General features: G+C 37.5%; 1 protein-coding gene across 4 annotated transcripts in view; it reads right to left on the bottom strand.

Moving 5' to 3' along the window:
• Window positions 1-23820, bottom strand: part of Fgf12 (fibroblast growth factor 12) — a 513569-nt gene that overhangs the window by 181584 nt on the left and 308165 nt on the right. For all 4 annotated transcript variants that reach the window (XM_058583579.1, XM_046458017.2, XM_046458016.2 and 1 more), the window contains one exon: window positions 6488-6598. In XM_058583579.1, the coding sequence (XP_058439562.1) occupies window positions 6488-6539 (52 nt within the window). In that variant the 5' untranslated portion in view covers window positions 6540-6598. The remainder of the gene's footprint in view (window positions 1-6487; window positions 6599-23820) is intronic.

The following is a 23820-nucleotide window of genomic DNA, read 5'->3' as shown; positions in this document are numbered from 1 at the left end:
TACAAATTCATGATATATTATTAAAATACAGATGACACAAGAAAAAAATAATATCCTACCATTAGGTATGGAACAGCATACCTAATGATAGGATATTATTTCCCTTACTTTCCCAAGCATACTATAACACATATGCTTGAGTACATGAAAGAAATGAACTTCTTGGCCAGAGAGACACCCTGTTAAGGACAGAGAACTTCTTTATAATTTTGGGCAGTATCTGTATTCTGCTGTAGTAAGAAATACAAAATTTCCTTGATAATTTTTCCAACTAATTATTTGGATGGTGTTTCTGATCAAAGTTTAGCAATACTAGATTCTGCTAGCTTTGACTGTGTCTATATACTTGTGACTGCTGTATCAAAACATCATATGTTTGGTATTGTATAGAAAACTTAACTAGATGACTAGATTTTTACATTGAATTTTTACACTGAATTTCTGAAAATTAGACAGAGACTATTTTTAAGTATGTTTCTTTATACTGACCTCATAGAAATTTAATATATTTATACTTGTACTTTTATTTGCAATTTATAGGAACATAAACCATTAGAGGTCTAGAATCAAATCAAAAGATCCCAAGAAATAAATTCCAGATCAATTCAGTATTAAGTATAAAAATGAGAGAATGTATTAGCAAAACAAAACTGGAGAATTCATCTTGGAACTAGCAGTCTTTTTAAATTGGAAAGAAAAATTAAGAAGATAAAAGCATATTTACAATAGAATGCAATGAAGCATGGCACACACACACACACAAAATCCATCAAAGACAACATAATGAGCCAAAATATACATCTCATAGCAAAGAGCAATTTTTTTACATACAGATTTATTACAAATGATAAAACAAACATTTTATAGAATCAAATATAAACAGCCATATCATAGAAAAAGAAGTGCAGATGGCTCTTATGTAAACAAGCGTTCAAACTAACTCACGATGAGAAAAATTCATTATTTTTGTGTTAAGGTATCATCAAACTCCAAATTTTGTAGCACCGTGTTGACTAGAAGATAAGGAAACAGACATTCTCAATGTACATTCATGTAATGAAAAGCAATTAGATGGTATCTTTCAAAATAACAAAGGCATATATCCTTGACCTAGCAGTTCCACTAAGCATCCGTCCTGTAAATATATTTGCACATATGAAAAATTACTTCTGTGCAAAGACGTGGTTTACAGCACTGTTTGCATTTTTAAACTATTAGAAAGAATTGTAATCTGCATCAATAGCAAATTAGGTTCTTAAATTATTCCATTATATATGTATCAATATGGAAAACCTTGCAGATCCATTATAAATAAAAAGATAACAAGAGAAAGAGTGACAGAGAGATGGGGGAGGGGAGAGAGAGAGAAATAATTTTTATAAAGTGACAAATGCACAGAATATGTTCAAAAACATACCAAAAATGTGGCCAGGTGGTAGAAGGGGTTCAAGAAAGAAAATTGGTTTTGACTGTGTCAACACCTTATAGCCAAAAAAATATCAGAAACAAAACTGTGATTGACCAAATTGGGTTTATCTACTCTGTAACAAGATTATCTACTCTGTATCATACATCATGGCAAAAGCAGGAGCATCTCAGCAAGAGGATGAAAGAAAAGACTCAGAGGCTTTGGGTGTGTTTGGTGATTGAGGGAGAGCTCAGAGAACTGTGCCTTTGCTCCAGACTGGTGTTCTGAAAAGGTAGGTGTGATTCTATGGTTGGGTATTTTGATAATCTTATCTAGAAGGCAAGAAAAGCAGCAAGGGGAAAGCCAGGTTTGGTAAAGCACCAGTGGCCACTCACATAGCCCATGATAGAGAAAGACTTGGTCATTTTGTAGTTCTGACCACGTGATTCCTGAGTGGTTTTGCTTTTTTTCTTGATCCACATTTCACAGTGGCCTTGTCTGATTTTGTGAGATTGCCAAGCCAGCACCTGGCTGTCACGTACACTTATCTTACCTATTCAATATGTGTTTCAAAAGAAACTCCTTATAACTGGAGGGGACTTTAAAAGTCTCTCAACCCTGGGGGTGGAGTTGTGGCTCAGTGGTAAAGCATTTGCCTGGCACGTGGGAGGTACTGGGTTTGATCTTCAGCACCACATAAAAATAAACAAAAAAATAAAAAATAAAAAAAAAATAAAGGTGTACTATCCATCTACATCCACAAAAAAAATAAATTAAAAAATAAAAAAGTCACTGAACTCAGACTCTTCCAGCCACCGAGGGCTTCTCCCTCCATGCCCCAGGGGCTTTCTTGAAAACCTCTCCCCAGTTTAACCACAGCACTAACTCATCAGGCAGCCCCTTCCACAGTCAAAGGGCTCTTAGCAATCTTTGTTCAGATGAGGAGAACAATACATTTGGTTAAAATATCTTCATTGTTGTCTTCCTAGCATTTTTAACCTCTTCAAATGTCTCTTCTTTGGTAGCTTGTGGAGCAGAATAATTAGCTTTTCAATTTTATGTAAAATATTCCTATTAATACCCTCCAAACTGCAAATGTCTTTTTTGTACCAGGGTTTTGACACAGTTCTGCAATTTTTTTTTGTTATCATTACATTTGTAGAGATTTTTATCTGTTACTGCTGACAAACCCATTTGTGTTTGTACTCAATTACATGCAATTAGTCTTTTCTTCATGAACAAAAGAACAGGTGCCTTTATCAATTCTGTGCAAGATACCATGGTAAAGTTAGTTGGACCTAATGATATCTGGTGAACCAAACAACACATTTCTGACAGATGCTCATAGTAACAAGATTTTTTTTTTCAAACAATCAACTGCTTTTACTCTCCACCCACACAAAGTGGAGAAAGAAAAGGCATTTTAACAACTTAGAGGCTTATAATTTTTCTATTAAAAAACATGAGTAGGATTTAAATATCACTCTGATATTTTTTATCCCTGATCTTCACTCAGGAAAAGTATATATAAAAGTTATTTTCATCTGAAGCTTTTTATTAAATCTGTGGGAGAGGGGTCAGAATACAGTACACTTGAAAAAGTGAAATCTGAATGAAGGTTATAGTTCAAGAAATAGCTATAGCATTTAACAGTGTTCATTTCCTGGTTTTGACAATTGTATTGTTACATGACGTGTTGACATTACAGGAAGCTGGGAGGAGAGTATGTAAAGGAACTTGCTATATTACTTTGTCATTTTTCTAAAATCTAAAATGATTTTGAAAGAAACAGCTGCAAAGCATGTGGGTGGGGAAAAGTATTTAGCTAATAACCTAGAAAAAATTTTTTCACATATTCATGGGGAGACGGTCATTCATTAATTCATCCATTTCACTCCTACTGAGTAGAAGCGGTCATTCTAAATACACATGAAAGATCAAAACAAAATCTCTCCTCTTGTGGAACTTGCATGTTCTTGGGACAAAAATAAACAAATAAATAACAATAACATATATGCCAAGTGCTCACAACACTGATGCAAAGAAGTAACATGAGTGCCATAGTTTGGATCTGGAATGTCCCCCAAGGGCCAATGTGTTAAAGGCTTGAGGCCTAGTTGGGAGGGTCTTCCAGTCATTTGGGAGCATGTGCTGGAAGGGGATTGTGGGACCCTGGCCTTTCCTTGCTCTCTTACACATCCCAACCATGTGGTAAGGAAGTCTCCTCTGCCACATGCTCCCACCAAAGTGTACTGTGCCACCACAGGCCCAAAGGAATAGGGTTAACAGTCATAGTCTGACATCTCCAAAACTGTGAACCAAAATAAATCTTTCTTCTTTTTAAGTGGATTTTTACAGGTATTTATTACAGTAATGGAAAGATGATTAACACTGTTGAGGGGAATATCAGAACACATAGTGCCAAGGTGAGATGCGTGTCATTTTTTAAAGAGAGATGAAAGAAAGATCTTGGTGGCCTGTTTTTAATTGTCTTAAAATAGAAATTTAAAATATTGGTCAAAGAAGAATGAATAGCTATATTTAGATATATGCATACAGTGAAATATTTTACAAAAATAAAGCAGATAAAGTATATTACCTATACAGACCTCACACTATAATATTAAGGCTGAAGTACATAAAGGATATATATGACAATGTTCTCACTTATAAAAAGTTTAAAAGTATATATAACAATATTATAAAAGATGTAAGTACACATTATACATATATATATAATATATACATGGAGTTCAAATGTATTGAAATTTTTAATTAATGTTAAATTGAATGTGTATTCATATTAAATGTACATTATTCCTTTTATTTTGTACATGTAAACTGTTTTTAAGAACAATTTATCAAAAAGGGTATGCAGGAGTTCATCACAATAAAAAATTGGTTTAAATTTTGAGTTCAGACACTTGCTAAAAGCAGTGACGAAAGGCATCATCCATCATCTTCAGTATGGTATGTGGAGGGTACATACGTGTCAGTCATTAATTTAATATACACACACACACAAATATATACATACATAAAAATATATACAAAAGTATATGTATATAAATGTATGTATGTATAGTAGGTATATTGGCATGGATTTTACAATGGTGGTTGACACAGCATTAGTACAGCAAACACCTTCAATTATTTTTCTAGAAACAGTGAGGGAATAACTTGAATGCATTTGATCCCATACCTGTGCCCCAATCCTTCTCCACCTGCCACCTGATAAGTGCCAGGCACCTGCAGGACAGCTGGTGGTGTAAGGCAGCACCCTATGGAACTGAGTATGGCAATTTGTCTACTTCTGGATTAAATCTATCTTCACTGATTTATAATCTTTCAATTTTTTAAGATCTGGGAGGATGATGCAGATAGAGAATATTGACATAATTATCATTTCCTGTCACCTCATTTGATTAAAAGGAAACTGTGAAGTAGGTATATCTCAGAATTAACATGGGTGATACAGCTAAACTGTGGGTTGATTCCTTTATACTTGAATCCTCCCTACATCCTCCCTAAACATTCAAGTACAGATGCAGTAGATGCCAATCTTACATGGAAAGAAGAATACCCTTATTTTTCTATACTGAATTGGAAACTTGAATCATTTAAAGAATTGATTCACATAAATACAAACTAACAATGCAAAACACAATAAGCTAATCAACTACTTTGCTGAAAACTGAGAGCAAGAAAACTGCATTGAAATTCTTCATAATAAGATCTTTTCTTTATTGTAATTCATATTTTGTAATGTGCAATATTAAGCAAACAAAGAAAATTCAGAAGGGGTGAATGAGAGTATCTTGACACTTTAAGAACTTTGAATCATTCCTCAAATCTTTATGATTAATTTAAAGGCTATATTATTGTAAAACATCAGTTTTCCTACATTGGCTGAGAAGGTTTTTTATATTTTCAGTTTGACCTCAAAAATCACATCCCTCAGAGTCCAACTCTACTGCACAGATATTAATGAATACTTACTATGTGTCCAACACTAAAGATCTAAAAGTTAATATAAATAAACTTACAAAAAATACAGCATCCAGAATAAGTTTAGAGTAATATGTATTTACCCAGAGGTATCTGTATATGATTATGAAGAAGTTGAAATATATGAGAAATATCATCCTTGACTCAAGCCTGTATTTGAATTTTTTTCTAAAATGCAAACACACTGTCATACTTTGATTTCTCAGCTGTAAAGTTAAACTACTTAAAAACTATTTCCAGGGATTTTATTATCAATATATTAATACTTGGTACTTTTATTTCAATTTTTTCTTTGGGGGTGTATCAGGAATTGAACCTAGGCGCTTTTCCACTGAGCCACATTCCTAGCCCTTCTTTGTATTTTATATAGAGATAGGGTCTCCCTGAGTTGCTTAGGGCCTTGCTAAGTTGCTGAAGCTGGCTTTGAACTTGTGATCCTCCTGCCTCAGACACTGGAGCCACTGGGATTAGAGGCATGCACCACCACACCAGGCTCAAAAATTATTTTTAAAATTCCATGTCAGATATACCAATCTTTATCATCTTATTACTATTATATATACTGTTGAAAAAATCATAATATATAAATACATATTATTTATTTAATTTTACTTTTAACCAAAATGATTTAACATATAATACACATATGTGTGCATTCAATGTTTGCCTTAAGAAGTAATTTTTACCTTCCAGAAATTATATTCTAAAAATTATAACTTATATTCACTATTTGGTTCCAGGACCTAAACACCATCTTGTGCTAGAATATCTGAATTGTTTCTATGAGTACTTATCATTACCCTGATGAAAATATCTGCAATTGGAAGAAATTTTCATCTATTGATCAGATGAAACACCTTCAAGCCTTCTATCTCCTCAATGAGTACATAACTTCTCTCCCGCACTTTCTCTTTGGTGTAGGGAATCCATGGCTAGAAGGATAAATGGAAAGACACTAGCTCACTAATAGTTAAATAGTTCAAAAGGGAGCCTGGCCATGTTTAAAATATAAGATACTCTGGGTTATGCATTTGATTTGTAATCATATTTCGAGAAGCTAATGTTCCTTACTGTAGTCACTGTTTTCGTCCTTGGTCCCGTCAATGGTACCATCTGGGTGCATCTGCAGGAAATATCCCTGCTGGCTGAATAACCTTGTCACAATTCCTTTCAGCTGGGGTTCTGCAAAACAAAAATGAAATAATTATTCAAATTTTAATTTTGTTTATAAAATGCACAATTGCAAATTTGTGAAACACATTATGTAAGTAAATGCATAAATGTCGATGATATAAACTGAAATTAGTATTTGTAAGGGGGGCATTTCAGTAACATATCTATACTTCCAGAAGCAGAACCAAAATACTTTGCATCAGTATTGAATGTAAATAAATAAATATTAATTATGATTAGAAAAATACAGAGACACACTAATAAGTGAATTATTTCCCCTCCCTTCTGCAGCTGGTGTATGGTTACAAGATACTACCAAGTTTATGGTCCTGTTCTAGAATCATTTTTTAAGCCAAAATGCTACTGTAATTCCTCAGAAGCTTCCAGCAGCCATGATCAGGCAGTGTAAGACTTCTATTTCTGCTGTCTGTCAAATATCCATCAGAAATTCCTGGGTTTTAATATTCTGATCTAATTTAGCCAGAAAAAAATAATATCTTAGACGAGAATTATTGGTACCAGCAAACCCCTCATGACCATGAGAGGTCATTGGAAAGCATGAGGGGACACAGATTTCACCTTAACTAAACACTTCACCAAGGAAGAGCCCCAGTTCTGCAAAAGTCATTTTCCAGTACCCAAACTAAATAAATAAAATCCTGCATATTTCTTTAAAAATTTCAAACCAAATATCTTCACTTTTAAAACTCCCTACACATAACTATCATCAAACTGGCTTTTGTATACCACATTTGGATATTTGTTCATCAGCTAAATATAAATATTTAAAGCTTTCTCATTATGATGTTGGCTGCCAGCAACAATCTAGTTTCCACAGAGTCACCATCTTTTGGTTTCTGGTGTTGGGTGAAAATTATTCTAGTGCATTTATAGCCCTAATTATTTCATAAAAATGAGGAGAAAAAGAAAAATGCTGCTTATGGTGATAAAAAACTGACTGAGGCAAGATGGAGATCATGTGAACGCTGACATAGCGATATAATAACCTCAGAAGGACAATCATTGAATTCATGCCTGTCAACTTCATCTTTGCCATTTATTCAAATCATATTTACCAAGAATGTCTTTTTTGTTTCCCCCCTTTCAGGCAAAATGCTGGGCAGTGTGTATTAAACAGAACACATTTATTCATGTTTAGGTCTAAAAGGGATTGTAGTCAAGGACTGGATATGTTTAGTTCTGTGGCTATAATATGTCTATGGGAGGAGTTTTGAACCACCATTTCATTGCCCAAAATTGAGCATGCCAATATCATCACGTCTTCTTCCAAGCAATTCTATGAAGCAAGAGAAGTGACAAGAAAATTGTGAATGAGGAAGAAGGTTAATGAAAAAAGAACTGAACTGGAAACTAGGCATTCTAAACAATAGCTATCCATTATCTTTTTGAATTAAGTAAATTCAATTTGTAATTTGTGGACTTCATTTTCCTTATAAATGAAATCCAGCAGTTAAATTAAATGATCTTTAGGTCCCTTTATGGGTCTCTATTCACTTTGAGTATGTTTGAATCCTCTGACCTGAGTGGTTGCAGACCTTCAGTAATGATTTTTCTTCCACGGGCTCACCTAATCCCACACAACAGGCCATGTCAGAGAAACACACAGGGAGCTAACCTCACAGCAAACAACTTGAGGGGAGCCTTTGCATGAAGCTCCCTGGCTGACCAGCAGTTTCTGATGTAGCATACTCAGCTCCAAATTTGGAGTCAGAAGACCCAAATCTGAACTCCAATCGCCTTTGGGGTCATGAGAAAGTCACAGAATACCTGGTCTCAGGGTTTGCATCTATATAATGAAAAAAAAAAAATTGTACCCTAATTTTAATCTTTGAGAACTTCAAATGAATTACAATGTGATAGTATGAGACCATATAAAAATATGAATTCTAATTAAGGTCTGACATTACAACTATAAAAACCAAAGAAACAATGCAGGTAAAATGAAGGGACCCCCAAAGAAGACCCCATGTCTTCTGGTTTCTGTTTTAGTAAAATGCTTATTGAGCTTGTAAAGCCACTCCAGTAACAGTGGACTGAGAATAGAGGATTGAAAGTGGCAGAAAGAAGGAAAGGGGCAACCACCTCTTAATTCATGAAGAAGTCATGCTTTTGTTGGTAATGAACGGCATGGCAGCTTAGTCATTAAAGCCTGCAAATGAATGTTTGTTTTCTTCAGGCTCCTCTTTCTTTACCTGTAATTAAACACTTCTTTTGTCATGGTGAAGCTATCCCCCTATTGGGACTCTGGGAATTCAGGTTGGTAACTCCTATTCAGGATAATGAGCACCAGACTTTTATACCAACCCCCAGTACTGAGATCAACGCCAGAACAAGCCCAGTAATTTGAGTTGTAACTATGTGATAATCTACAAAAGTGAACCTCTTGAAGTTTCACAGGAGACCTGGCCATCTTTTGAACAAATACCTAGAACCTCAGACAGGTCACTCAAAGATACACTGCCCACTTGATGGGCCAGTAAGTACCTCATTCCCATCTGTCAGGCTCTACCAGTCTTCCCAGACTAAGCCCAAGATCCCCTCCTCCACAAAAGCTGACAACAAGAACTCTTTTAAAAATAGATGGGAAAATAACATGTTTTGCTATTTTTTTTTCAAAAAGGAATTTAAACCATGAAATGACTTTTTGGGATATCTAGCATCCTGCACCCTGGATACTTTCAACAAACACACATATTATTTGTCTGACTCTGCCCAGGGACCTGTAAAACCCATGGAATCCCCAGGGAGCACTCAGTCAAAAGAACAAAACATAGTTAACACAGTAGTACTAGCATGGGACTGATGCTAGATGAGAGAGGGAAGCAGAGTGTCCTGATAGTCCTTAGGAGCAGGGACTTAAGCTAAGATACCACATCTGTCACTTGAGGAATTAAGGAATGAGTTGGCTTTTCCTGGGGTCGGGGGAGGGAGGCATTCAAGACAGGAAGACAGAGCAGACTCTGAGAACAATGCAGAGTCTACAACAGGTAGAATATAAGGCAGAAGTATTCAAATGTTGACATGAAAGTATCTGTTCTTAACCAGTGTTCACAGATCAACAGTGAAATTCATTAAATACAGTCAATGGAATAAGTTTTTGATTGTGCTAGTTTTTTTTTTCAATTTAAATGACTTTCCTTGATTCTAACATTATTTTCTTCTATTGCATATTTTTTTATAAAGCCATATATTGATGGCTATATTACTAGAGGCTGGTTTGTTACCTTTTCTTCTGTAAAGTGGGGTGGCACATACTGCTAGCATTCCACTCAAATCCATTTCCTCTTTTTCCTGGGCAGCCAGCTAGACCATATGTCCTAGCCTCCCTTGCAATTAGGTTTGGCAGATGAATAAGTGTCATATGGAATGTAAGTGGAAGTGATGTGTGCCATTTTCAGGCCAAGACTTTTAAAAGCAAACATTCTCCTCCACATTCTCTTTTCCTTAACTCTGGCTGGATTAAGATGACAAAGCCCTTAGGGATGTCAGAGCAAAAGAATGGAAGAATGCTGGGTCCCTGAATAACTGGTATGGAGAAAAGACAATAGCTATCAGAAACACCTTGGACTGTGACATGAATAAGAAACTTCCTTAGGCTCCCCATGATGGCTTCCTTCCAAAGGGTACAGTATAGAATGGGAAGGCGGGGGGTAACTTTACAGTGGGGAAACCTGACAGAAAAACACTACTTCAACCCGGTAATCAAGGTTAACTTTAGTAGTCATAAACCATGCTGACTGTATGTACCCTTGATGTGACAGAATGAAAGTGGCATTTTACCTCTGTGATCTTCCTCCAAAACTCCACAACCTCTATCTAATTTTGATAAAAACACCAGACAAATGCCAATTAAATTCTTGACTTGTACTCCTCAAAATTCTCAAGGTTGTTGAAGAAAATGAAAAAAGTACCAGACAAGAGGAATCTAAGGAGACATGATAACTAAATATAATGTGGTACCCTGGATGGGATCCTAAAACAGAAAAAAAAAAAATTTAGATAAAAACAAAGGAAATCTGAATAAAGCATGGGCTCAGTTAATCATAATGTATCAAAATTGCTTCTTCACTGACACATATGCCATTCTAACATGTTGATAAGGGAAACAATTATCTTCTCTATAAACTAAACATCATTATAAAATAAAAGATTATTAAAATAGCAATTATAGCCAGAAGGAGGAGGAGGAAGAAGAAGAAGAGAAAGAAGAAAGAAGGAGGAAGAGGAAGTGGAATAAGAAGAAGAATTTCACCCTCAGCAAGGTTGAGTAAGAATGAAAGTAGAGGATAAATAAGAGCTCTTGTTCAACACTGCATCCCTTCAGGATGATATGGTAATTCCAACAGAAAGTTTGAATTCACAGCCAGTCAGAGAAACTGACACCTGTGGGAGCTCTCTGGGCCTCCCCACTGGCTTGACTTGTTATGCATGGAGCAGTTACCTAGGCTCACAGTAGAAACCCTGAATAGAGCCACGGCACCTGCTCACATCTCAGGAGGAGTACTAGGTTAGAGAACATAGAACAGGGTTTAGAAATGGAAAGAAGCTTGGAGTCCAACACCTTCTCTTATCAATGTCAAAGATAAAAACAAACCAATCAACCAGCTGAGGCTCAGAGCAAGTGTCTTGTCCAATGTCACCCAGCTGACACAAGAACTCATTCTCTAATACTGACTGATTAGACATTGTCCCTTCCTTCCCAAGAACAGGCAGAACATAATCCTTATCTTGAACAAGATGGAGGGATGGGGACAACAAGGTAACAAAGAAGGAGGAGGAGGAGCACCTGGCCCTGCATCTGTCACTGGAATGTGAGGATTATAAAGAAAAGAGATAATAGGAAATTTGACACTAAAATTGAATTATATTTAGCTAGGGCCAGCATAATTCAACATTTATACCCAAACTGAGCAAAAGTGTCTCCATGTAAACTCCAAATTAAAATGGAAAATAGTATAACAATGCTGCAAACTTTGTTATGGAATCTGTAGCTCAAGAATGAATCATTCTTATTTTCCTAACAATAATCACATTTTGAAACCATCTTCTTTGTACCAAGCACTCTCCTAATGATTTTACTGAACTTTTATTTACTACTCATAATAACTGAATGTGTGAGGGACTCTTTTCTCATTTTACAGATGAGATTACTAATATTCAGAAAAGCTATATCACTTACCCAAGGAAGGTTCCAGAGCTATAAATGCAAAACCAGGTCTAACTGAAGCGTCTACAGCCTTCACCAATCTCTAGCATTGTTCAGTCACTTTAAAAAGGACACTGGCAAAACTGGAACATGCCCAGAGGAAAGAGAGCCAAACAAAGAGGGTACAAAGGACTGTCATATGAAGAATGGCTGAATGAACAGTTGATTTGCAGCCTGGAGAAGGGAGGACTCGGGGGATGCAAGAGCTGTCTCCACATTCTGGAGAGCCTACACAAGCAGAAAGCCAATTTGCTGAGTGACTCTACAGGGATACAACCAGGGCCAGTGGGTGAAAGTTACAAGGAAGCAGATAAAAAAGAACTTTCTGTAAATTGTCTTCAAAGAGAGAACAGATTGCCTAAAGAAAAGAGTATTTTCTACCAATGGCCATAGATAGCTATGGGGGAGAAGTAAAAAAACCTATGGGTCAGAGCAACTGTGAAGGACGCGCACATCTCCAAAGGCTGAGACACTTTGAGTGACAATGCAAGATCCTCTCTAAGGTCCTGGATCCTGACGTCCCCAAAAGTTCTGGGATCAACCAGATGGCAGTTTGCTTTTCCTTCAGTTTGTACTTTGGACAGGAAATTAAAAAGATGTTTTACCAGGCAGCCTGAAAATGCAAAGTTCTTTGTAAATGTTAAACGTGAATTGTAGAGTAGTTTGATGTTTGTTTGGTTTTTTTTGTTGTTGTTGTTTTTGTTTTTTCTCCTTAATCAGTCTCTGTAGATTTACAAATGGGCCCTTCTCTGTTAAGGTTTTATATTGTCCACTTAAAGGAGCTGAGATTGAAGAGGCTATTAAATATGATTCTTATTAAGGGCTTCTGGGCCTCTTAGTACTACAGATTTCAAAATTTGACTACCCCATTTGAATCAAATGTATGATATGTCAAGATCATTGTATTGTCTCGAGCAACTAATAAAAAAGAAAAATAAAGAAAATATATTTCTGAATAATCACAGCTAAAAGATATAGATGAGAACACATTTATGAACCACAAATTGAAGCCCCAGATGAATCAAAAACGGGATGAAAAAGAATAGAATAGAATATTAAAAAGAATAGAAATCATCTGGACTTTTACACACAGTGCAAAGATTACAACCATACTGAGCTATGGGTATTTGATAAAAATATATGCTCTTTAGTAGAAGAGAAACAGGCCTGAGGCCCCTCATTCACACAGGAGACAGTAGTGAACAAACCTAAAGGAGTACCCTATAGAACAGAGTGTGTAAAGCTGGAGAGGTGTCATTGTGGCCTTGCAGGATCTGCTGTATGGTTTAAAGAGAGCCATATTCTGTCAACAGTCTTCAGTTCCCCCATCAGTCAAATAAAACTGGTGTATTCCAGCAGCATTTACCTATCCAAGGGCAACGGACCTCCCTACAACACACTAATAATTACAAGACAGCTCAGAATCTGTAAGTGCATATCTATTTTCTCAATCAACCCATACTAAAGGCATACTTTATTCAAAAAATCTGACATGTATCAGGTATTAAACTTTATTTTGGTTATTCTTCGAGGTACAGGAGACAATCAATTGTGTGCTAGTCAGCTCCCCACTCAAACAGAAGAAACCTGATGTCCATGGGGCTGACTTCCCATGTAAATATTCTCATCATGGCCAATTTAAAGCTGCCATTTGACATCACTGAGCATGGATTTGGAGCTGAGAACACAAGACCACAATCAGCTCCAGCTCACCACTGAATCTAACAGAGAAAGAAACACAAAACTTATAGTCTCTTAGGAAAGACAGAAAGACAAGAGATAAAGAATTAAATATATTATAGCATTTTAGTATAAGTACTGAACATTAAAGCAATAGAAAAAAGCTAAGAGATGAATGTGCTATTGTGAAGAATGTTGAGAAAATGAATCACAGAGACCTGAATAAAGAACAGGAAGTTACTGGAGATATGTCAAAGAAGAGCATTCCAGGCACAGGGACAGCAGATGCAAAGTACTCCTAATACTTGAAAGGGTTAACAACAATCAGATCAGAGGCTCAGCAAAGATTCTTCCTTCCTTGCTACAAAAATTCCATCTCTATTGGCGTTTTACATCTTAGCTGTTTTCCTGCCTTGCTTCTTCTGTCTTCCCTGGCTCAAACAGGATTCTCTGGAAAAGATTCCTTTTCCAGATGCCTTTCCCAAGGTCAGGAGTCCATGAATTACAGCTACGGCTGATAATTTTTTAATAAAGTTTTATTAGAACACAGCCATGCCCATTCATTCATGTACTACCTACAGCTGCTTTCATGCCACAACAGAGGTGAGTACTTCCAACAGAGCCTGAAAAGCCTAAAATATTTACTAACAAGCCCTCACAGAGAGTTTGCTACCCCATACTTTAGAATCCTGGCTTCTGATATTCCTTCTGCTTGAAACACACCACCTCTGCTTTCCTCCACTGCCCAGGACTCCCTCTCCAGTCTTCCCTACAATAAAATTAATCATTCCTTCTTCAGACTCCCTTTCCACAGGTTAGGTAAAGACTCAGCATACTTCATTACAACTGCTTGCTTTTACATCTGTCTCTACAGATGAAAAACTATGAACGCCTCAAGGGTGGAAACTTTGAATCTTCCTCACTATCTCAGCACCTAACACAGTGCCAGTCACAGGGTAGATGGAGAGCATTCACTTGTTAAAGGAAAGGAAGAAATATGTTATATCTAGCACTTTCCACTGTTACCTGTGACTTTCACAGAAGCTTCTCATTTATAAGAAAAAGCTGTTTGCAGCCTTTAATACAATGCCTCCAGCCTTAGTGCATTTCTTCCATTTCCCCGCCCCACCCCGAACACAGTCTGACAAGCACAGCAGCGTCCTGCATAAACTGCACAGTCTCCAAAACACCGAGTTGCCTCACCCTTCAACAGGAATCAAGTGACCTTGAGACAGGCAATCCTTAACCTTCATGCTGCCTCAAAGCTAAATGGAAAGAAAAGGCATCTTTTCCAGAGAATCCTCTTTGACTGAGCTGGGGAAGACAGAAGATGCAAGGCAGGAAAACAGCTAAGATGGAAAATGCCAATAGAGACGGGATTTCTGTAGCAGGCCAATTTTATTCTTTATAACATGAACCCCTTTCTTCCCAGATTCTTCTCTGCAATATACTCATGAAAATTTAAAATAACTCAAACATCACTTACTGACTTCCGACATGCACTAGGTGCTGGGTACAAAGATGAGTAAGATGCAATTCCTGCCTTGAAGGCACCCACGGCCCCATCAGGGAGACACACACAGAACTAATCATTACAGCAGTGAACATGAAAAGTACTGTCACAGAGGAACAAACAAAATTCCACAGAATCACAAAGTGGAGATGCTAATTTTACCTGGGATCGTGGGTTCTTAGACAAGAAACAGTTAAGAAAGGCTCTGAAGATGAAGCACCATTTTAAACAGCCTAAAATAGGCAGGCAGGTTTTGCTTTGAGCAGCATCAGCTGGAGCAATGGCACAGAAGGATGCATGTGTTTAGCATGTTCAGGGACTGTACAGAAAATGGCTGGACAGAAGAATGTGGGGAAATAAGGGGCTCACGCAGGGGTTGGAGGATAACAAGGTACAGAACACTTTCCTTTGCATAAGCTAATACCGTATGCAAAGGAAATAAGTTGTATCCTTTAAATCAATATCTGCAAACTTTTTTGGTTATACGTTCCTCTCTGTAAAAATTTTCTAACATACAGCCTACACACAGACACACATACACACACACGTATATTACTTATGTCATGTGTATATAATGCTCTGTAAATTATGTGTCTATTATGAATCAAATTAGGAACTTTTAAATGAGATCAATACTAAACACAAGAAAAACTATAATCACTTCTTTCTACATGCCAAAGATGACCTTGCCCTCCAATATTCACACACCATTCCATTAGACCTCAGAGACACTTTGGAAGATTTTTAAGTCAGGGATGAAATGATGATGGCAGTATTTCAGAAAGCCAGGTTGAGGAACAATAGCAGAGGCTGGATTTTAACAGGTAATACTGTGGTCATGGGCACCACACAGAGAGAACTATTCCATATGATAAGGCCCTTGGGTAGGCAGTGGCAATGAGGATGCAGGCTGAGCTGTCAGTCAGAGAACTAACCTTGCATGGCCAGGGATGCTGATGCTTCAGGCACTTAAAGGATAATAGGATGCATGGTTTTCTTTCAGTTATAGAAAGATACACACACTCTCCCTCCCCAAGTTCAAGCCTGTCATTACGTTCCTAATGGAACTAGTTAAGTGTAGTATGCCCTGAAAGGTGTGCGTGAAGGAAGTTTCTGGCAGGCGTTTCCAGGAAGCCAAATGATTGCTTGCCTTACTGCAGATCTGACTCTGGTCAACCTCATTGGATCACCACTCTTTGACCTTTCTCAGATGATCACCCAGAGATATAAACCTGAAATGAAGACTGATCTTAAGATCAGGCAACTCAAGACTGATCTTAAGATTCTGGATAATGCAGACCACAAGATAATTCAAACGTGAAGATAATCCTAGAAGTTTAAGATTTTAGATCAGGAATAGCCATTCAGGGAGATACAATTCAAAGCTCAGTTAAAAGAAGAAGAAGCAAAGCACCAGGCAAAGGGGGGATACTATTATGGCAGCATGTATGTTAACCCTCAGAGTCAGAGCACATTAATATACACCATGGCCTTTCTATTAGTGCCCTGTAAAATGAAAATCATGTCTCATACCTCCCCAAGGTATCCTGGCCTTGTCCCAAACTGGCCTCATGACATCCAGAAGCTATTCATTTCTTCATGCATATGCATATTTACTTCTTATGAGAATGTCTGAATGACTAGGACCTGTTTCTGAAGGCTGTTCTAAGGAATGAAGAGTGCACATTAGAGGGTGCTATGTGGCTAGAAAGTGGCCACACTTATTTGGTAGATTTAACTGTCAGAGAGAATTAATGTCATGAGAAAGACCCATGGTTAGGAGCAGTGGCAAGGGGCAAATTCTCCAACGTTTCATTCAAAAATAGCAAATGCCAAAGCACCTACCACATAGCCAATACTGAGTGGATTATCTCTCCACATTCTCAAGGAAATAATTTAAGACAGGTATATCACTCGGATTTTTAAAAATATATTAGGAAACTGAGGCTTACAGATATTAAGGAATTGGGACTAAATCATAGAGTTAATAAGTACCAGAGCCAGGGTTGACTCTTATTCTTTTCTCTGTTCACCTTCTCACTGCTAATTATCAATTGTCTTCTGAAGAAATCTAACATACTGATACATTTCTCTTCATTATCTGCAATCAGTCCACAAAAAAAAGTAGAAATCTGTGAAGCAAAGCATCAGGAATAATTGGCAAACAGTAAGCTGGAATTTGAAACATGACTTTTGGATTTCTGGTACCAAAAAAAAAAAAAAAAATAGGCAGGGAATGAGTGAGTGCAGACAACTTTTTGTACACAAAGTGTCTTCTATAACCAAAGCGTCATCACCCAGCATAGAAAACTCTTCTCAGTTACTCTTAAGCCTCTTTTTCACAGATACATCTTTGGCACCAGAAATAAGTGAACAGGATACATTGTTTGGGAGAACCTAGGCATGACAGTTCCCTGACATCAGAACTGCTGCACAGATGTTGGACCTGTCCTGAAACTGTCCTGTGTCTCAGAAGAGATCCGCTCTAGGTGGCAAACCTGGGGAATTCCCCCATTCACCACAAATCCAAATCACCTGCAAGTAAAATGCTATTACTGTAAAATGTCTTTTTTATGCCATCCATCAATAAAAGAAAGATTTTCAGAGTCAACCAGAGTGAGTCCAAATAATAATACTTTTGGCAAAAACCTGTTTGGAACTCCAAGACTATACCATCCATCAGCCAGGGCCCTGGAAAGTTCAGAACAAGCAGTGGAGTAACAGTGAGACACATGGGTCATGGGCACACAGACATCTGGGGTCCGGTCAACTACTGTCTCCCTTCCATCCCCACTACCACCAAACTTGTCCAGCCATCAAGAGCTCTAGGCTCAGTTCTGCCAACAGCCTCCTCACTGACACTCTTAACACGCTTCCCTTCCAAACCACACCACAACTAAGGTAATATTTTATAATACAAATTGGCTCATGCCACTCTCCTACTAAAGCCCTTTAATAGCTTCCCATTTCATTTACAATGAAACATCAAATCCTGAGCATGGCCTGGAGAGCTTAGCACCATCTGGCTGCTGCCTACCAGCCCATCATCATCTCAATTTACTCTCTCCCTGGCTCACTGAGCTCTGGGCACATGTGCCTTCTTCCTGTCCAGACCTTAGAACCTTTGCATGTGTGTTTCCCTCTTCCTGAAACAAATTCAAGTCACAACTTAAATATCACTTCATAGAGAGGCCTTGCCCATTCCCTAGGCTAATTTGCTTCCATATTCATATTCACATTGTCTGTCAGCACACACTGTTTTCCCCCTCCATAGCATGTATCCGCATTTATAATTAGATATGTATTTCTATTTATTGTTAAAAATCTATTTGCCCCTCCAGACTGTTGCATCCATGAGGGTGAGGCCGGGTTGTTTATATTCTTCAGAATATACTCCATACAGCTGGTTGCAGTGGTGCACAACTATAATCCCAGCTACTTGGGAAGCTGAGGCGGGAGGATCACAAGTTTGAGGCCAGCTTCAGCAACTTAGCAAGACCCTTCCTCAAAACAAAATGTTTTAAAAGGGCTTGGGATGTAGCTCAGTGGTAAAATTCTTACCTAGCATTCACATGTACAAGGCCCTGAGTTCGATCCCCAGTACCACCCAATAAATAAATAAATAGATAGATAGATAGATAAATAAACCCAGTATTTAACAGAGTGCTTCTCAACACAATGTAGGAAGGAAACATTATTCATCTAAAGAACTAGTTTCTTCTCTCCAGAATTCACATTTTATTTATAAAATAATGGTATTGGAATTGTGCAATGGCTACAAGTCTAGAATCCCAGAAACCCAGAGGACTCAAAAGTACACACAGGCACACACCATTTTCAGTTAGTTCAAACTGAAAATGGAGAAAGTATTTAATAGATTGTATCTTTCATTGCTGCAAATCAATAAAGATTTCTTAAAATTTCAACAAAATTATTTCTACACATAACTATATTAATACAATTAATTTATTTCTTGAGGTTACACAACGCAAACGAGAATTGAAAACATTATCAAATGTACATAATACATTGGGATGTGAGTACAGATTGTTTGCTAAAACTCAAATGCACTTTAGAAGGTTCTCAGGAAAAGGTGAAACATAAGTGTGAGGCATTGCCTATCATGAACCTGTGTACTGATCATGAAGACTGTGACATAAACTCTAGCTCCAAGAACAAAGAATGAGTCAATTTCAGCCAAAAGGGCCAAGATAACACTCTCAAGGGTAGCTTCTCTGATTGCAGGCACCCATGTACCAAAAACCCATTTCTCCCAGCCCAATTCCAAGAAGGGTTCTTCAGTGTCCAATACAGTAGTGGTTAATCTACCCACAGCTAATGAGTCTCCCCTGAGGAGGACTTCCAGTCTTTAATACACATAACCTATTTTAAAAATTAAGAATTTTCCGGACTGGGGTTGTGGCTCGGCGGTAGAGCGTTCACCTCACACAAGCGAGACCCTGGGTTCGATCCTCAGCACCACATAAAAATAAATAAGTGAAATAAAGGTATTGTGTCCAACTATAACTAAAAATTTTTTAAAAATTTAAAAAAGAAGAATTTTCCATTAATATGTGACTCTGGGCTGGGGATGTGGCTCAAGCGGTACCGCGCTCGACTGGCATGTGCGGGGCGCTGGGTTCAATCCTCAGCACCACATAAAAATAAAATAAAGATGTTGTGTCCACTGAAACTGAAAAACAAATATTAAAAAATTCTCTCTCTCTCGCTCTCTCTCTCTCCTCTCTCTTAAAAAAAAAAAATATGTGACCCTATTAAGAAAAGGCATGCTTTCATTAAAAAACAATTTTAAAAGGAATACGATTGAGAGAACACATAAACACTAAAATTTGCTTGAATTTTATCTGAGTGTTACAGAATAAAAAATAGAAAAAAAGTTTTTTATTTGATGTTTCAAAATCTCATACTTCGTTCTATAAAAAAAAAATGCTGTCTTAAATTTAGAGTTTCTTCTTTTTTCCCCTCTAGACAACAAAAAGCTCTTTGTATATATGTATCTACACATGGCCCATTCGGAATGTGGATCATCTTTATTGTCATCAATGGGAAGCCAAATTAGGTAGAATGTTCATAGATGCTTTTCTCTTAATTATGATATTGAGGCCCTAAAATCTTAATGTGCTACATAAAAATTAAAACAGTGTTTTCATTTATGTTTTGGTGAAGATTTTCTTGATTATAATTTGCAGATTTATTATTAGTTTATCTATTCATCAACTGTTTCATTTCTTTAAATTCTCTTTTTAGCATGAAATATTAGCAATAGGCATAGAGATAACAATAACTCCCCATAGAACTTCCCTTGAACATGGGAATTCACTGATTTCTACGCTAGCATTTACTCATTGAATCTTTGCAATAACTCTATGAGGTTAATATTCTTAACTCTATCTCATTTTACAGATGATAAGACTTAGGCACAAAGAAATAAAGCAACTCCTGAAGGTCCCTCAATTCATAAATGGAAGGGCTGTGGAGATGTAAGCTCAGATGGTCTAGCCCCACAATCCACAGGGCACACATCAGTCTCATTGCCTCTCGAATATCCTTAAGCTCAACATCTAAGTTAATAAATATTAGAAATTGCCATAATTTCTTTAAACCATTTTAAAGAATTAAAACATAGTCATCTACTTAGCTTTCCTAACCAGACCAAACTAAATTTATTTCTGAATTTGGAATGCTGCCTTCCTGCTCAATCTTTTGTTCCTTTATATCCTCTCTATATATCCACCAAAAATACATAGTACATTTTTGTACATTATACATTTTTACATAAAAAGCATCATGCCACACATATCATGATGATTTATTTTATTCAACATTATATTAATATTATATATTCAGATTTTTGACTTTTCTTCTGATCTGAAAGTCCCTAAATACATGACTATAACCATTGTTTTTATCGGCTTTTTTGCTGCTGTGACTGAGAGACCCCAAAAGAAAATTGTTGAGGAGAAAAGGTTTATTCAGGGGCACATGGTTGTAGAGGTCTCTGTCTATAGACAGCTGGGTCCATTCCTTGGAGCTCAAGATGAGGCTGAAAATTATGGCTGAAGAGTATAGTGGAGGGAAGTGGCTCACATGATGATCAGAAGGAGAGAGAGAGAGAGAGAGAGAGAGAGAGAGAGAGAGAGAGAGAGAGAGAGAGAGAGAGAGAGAGAGAGAATCCACTTGTCAAATACAAATATATACCTCAAAGCTACTCCCCCAATAAGCAACCTCTTCCAGACATATCCTACCTACATTCAATTACCACAATTAGTCCTATCAGGTGATTAATTAACTGATTAGGTCAAGGTTTTCATAACCCAATCATCTATCCTCTAAACCTTCTTACATTGCCTCACACATGAGCTTTTGAGGGACACCTCATATCCAAACCACAACATTCCACCCCTATCCCCCAAAAGATCGAAATCATCTAACAATGCAAAATACATTTAGTCTATTCCCAGGAGTCCCCATAGTCTCAACATTTCCAAGATTGCTCAAAATTCAAGTCCAAAGTCTCCTCTGAGACTCAGGGCAAACTTGCATTGTGAGTTCTTATAAAACTCAAAAGCAATTTACAAGTATCCACTATATAGCAGTACCAAGTAAACATTTCCATTCAGAAAAATAGGGGCATAAAAAGAATGGATAGGAACAAAGCAAGACTGAAATCCAGCTGGGCAAACAAGTCCTATGGCTTCACATTTAGCATCTGGGGTATATGGTAAGGTGATGTTCTGTCCAAAGGGCTTGTGTAGCTCTGCCCTAGTGGCCTTGTTGGTTGCAGCCCAAGTGGCATTTCTGTTAGCTTGTCTGAGCTGGATTCCTGCAGCCTTCCTCAGGGGATAGTCCATAGTACTGTCATTTCTTAATTTGGGGGATCTCCACTGCAGCTTTGGCTTCTTCCTCACATCTTCATGCATCACCCTTTCAGGGGGTTCCCACAAAGACTTCAACCCTGCTGCACTTTGCCTAGCCTCCCAGGCCTTCCTTTGAAATCTTGGTGGAAGTCTCCATGACCCCCCTAACTCCAGCATCCTGCATTTCGGCAGAACCAATACCATGTGATTGACACCAAGGTCTAACACCATCTCGAGCAGTAGTAAAGCCTCCAGGGTCCCTGGCAGCAGCAGCCTCTGAGTGCCTTGTGGCTGAAAAATCTTACTAGCTCCCCTTGTGCAATAGGATCCCCCCACCCCCATCTCTTCTCAAGAGACTTTCCACTTTTACTCCCTTGAGCCAGAGGTGGGTAGGGTCTTCCCATCTCCTGAGATGCCCTCAAGCCATTTTTCTTATTGTCTCTAGGCAAAGTCTTTTGCATTTATTTAGTGACAGTAATGTCTTTAACAACTCCAACTTCCTTAGCTCCAATTTTACTCTCACCTTTCAAGTCTAAGTTTTTCAAATCTTTCTGCTCATGAATATAAAGATAAACTTGGCTAAAAGCCACGAGCAATCCATGCCACTTCCTGAATGCTGTGCTATCTAGAAATTTCTTCTGCCAAATTAAAAGTCAAATTACCAATATTATCATCTAAACCCTCTTGAACCCTCTCTTCACTGTCCATGGTCCTATTGTCATTCTGGTCTTTTGAGCACCCAGGACAATCAGCCACTAAACTCTGCTTATAACAAGCTAAAGCATTTCTATCTTATACTGCTAAACATCTCAGAACTCCTCCAACCAATTCCAAAATGCTCCAAAAACTTATGAACCATATGTTCAGGTTAGTCACAGCAACAACAGCACTTCTTGGTATCAATTTCTGTTTTAGTCAGCTTTTTTGCTGCTGTGACTAAAAGACCCAAAAAGAAAAATTTCAGAGGAAAAAAGGTTTATTCAGGGGCTCATGGTTGCAGAAGCATTCCTTGGGGCTCAAAGTGAGGCTGAAAATTATGGCTGAAGAGTGTAGTAGAAGAAAGTGGTTCACATGATGATAGGAAAGCAGCAGGAGAGTGAGATAGCCAAATTGCCAGATGTAAATACATACCTCAAAGCCACTCCCACAATGACCCGCCTCCTCCAGCCACACCCCACCTGCCTTCAATTACCACTCAATTTATCCCATTAGGTGATTAATTCACTGGTTGGGTTAAGGTTCTCATAACCCAATCATTTCTTCTCTAAATCTTCTTATATTGTCTCACATGTGAGCTTTTGGGAGACACCTCACAACCAAATCATAACAACCATTTTGCATTTGCCATAATTTCTGAATTAGTTATTTCTATTTTTTTATTATCTTAACTTGTGTTTTCTATTTGTTATGCATTGCTTGATTTCTTTATCTTATGTTACTTCAAGACTGGTCCAGTTTCCCTTATTCTCACTCTAATTTTTCCCTTATCTTGCTTTGGAAATTAGTGATTACCCTTACATATCTAACAAATTTTTTATTTAGCCAAGTCCAAGTGTAACAACTATCACTAAGCTCCTAATAAATAATACAAACACCTAAAAACTCTGAAACTCACTCACTCCTAGTACTGTCTAGTATTTTGTTTCCATATTCTTTGCAAACCCATGAAAGACTCATTGTAAGAATGTTTTTGGTCATTACAAGACTTTTATCAACATTTTCCCCATTTTCTTCAATCACCATTGCATCTTTCAGTAACTTTTCTCCTCACCTCCACCTGGTGAGCCAATACCGAGGGTCTATAAAATTTCTTAGCATTTGCCATTACACTTTCTCTCTTCCTCCCTCCCCCTACCCTCTCTCTCTCTTGTTAACAGTTGCCAATTGGATGTGCAACTACAAAATGATGCTTATTTTATCTCCACATTCTGAA

The sequence above is a fragment of the Marmota monax genome, unplaced genomic scaffold, assembly GCF_021218885.2.
Source record: "Marmota monax isolate L192 unplaced genomic scaffold, Marmota_monax_Labrador192_F-V1.1 WCK01_AAM20220418_F8-fsc00052, whole genome shotgun sequence".
NCBI lineage: Eukaryota > Metazoa > Chordata > Mammalia > Rodentia > Sciuridae > Marmota > Marmota monax.
Note: the sequence above shows the minus strand (reverse complement) of the source record. Positions and strands in the feature narration are given on the sequence as shown.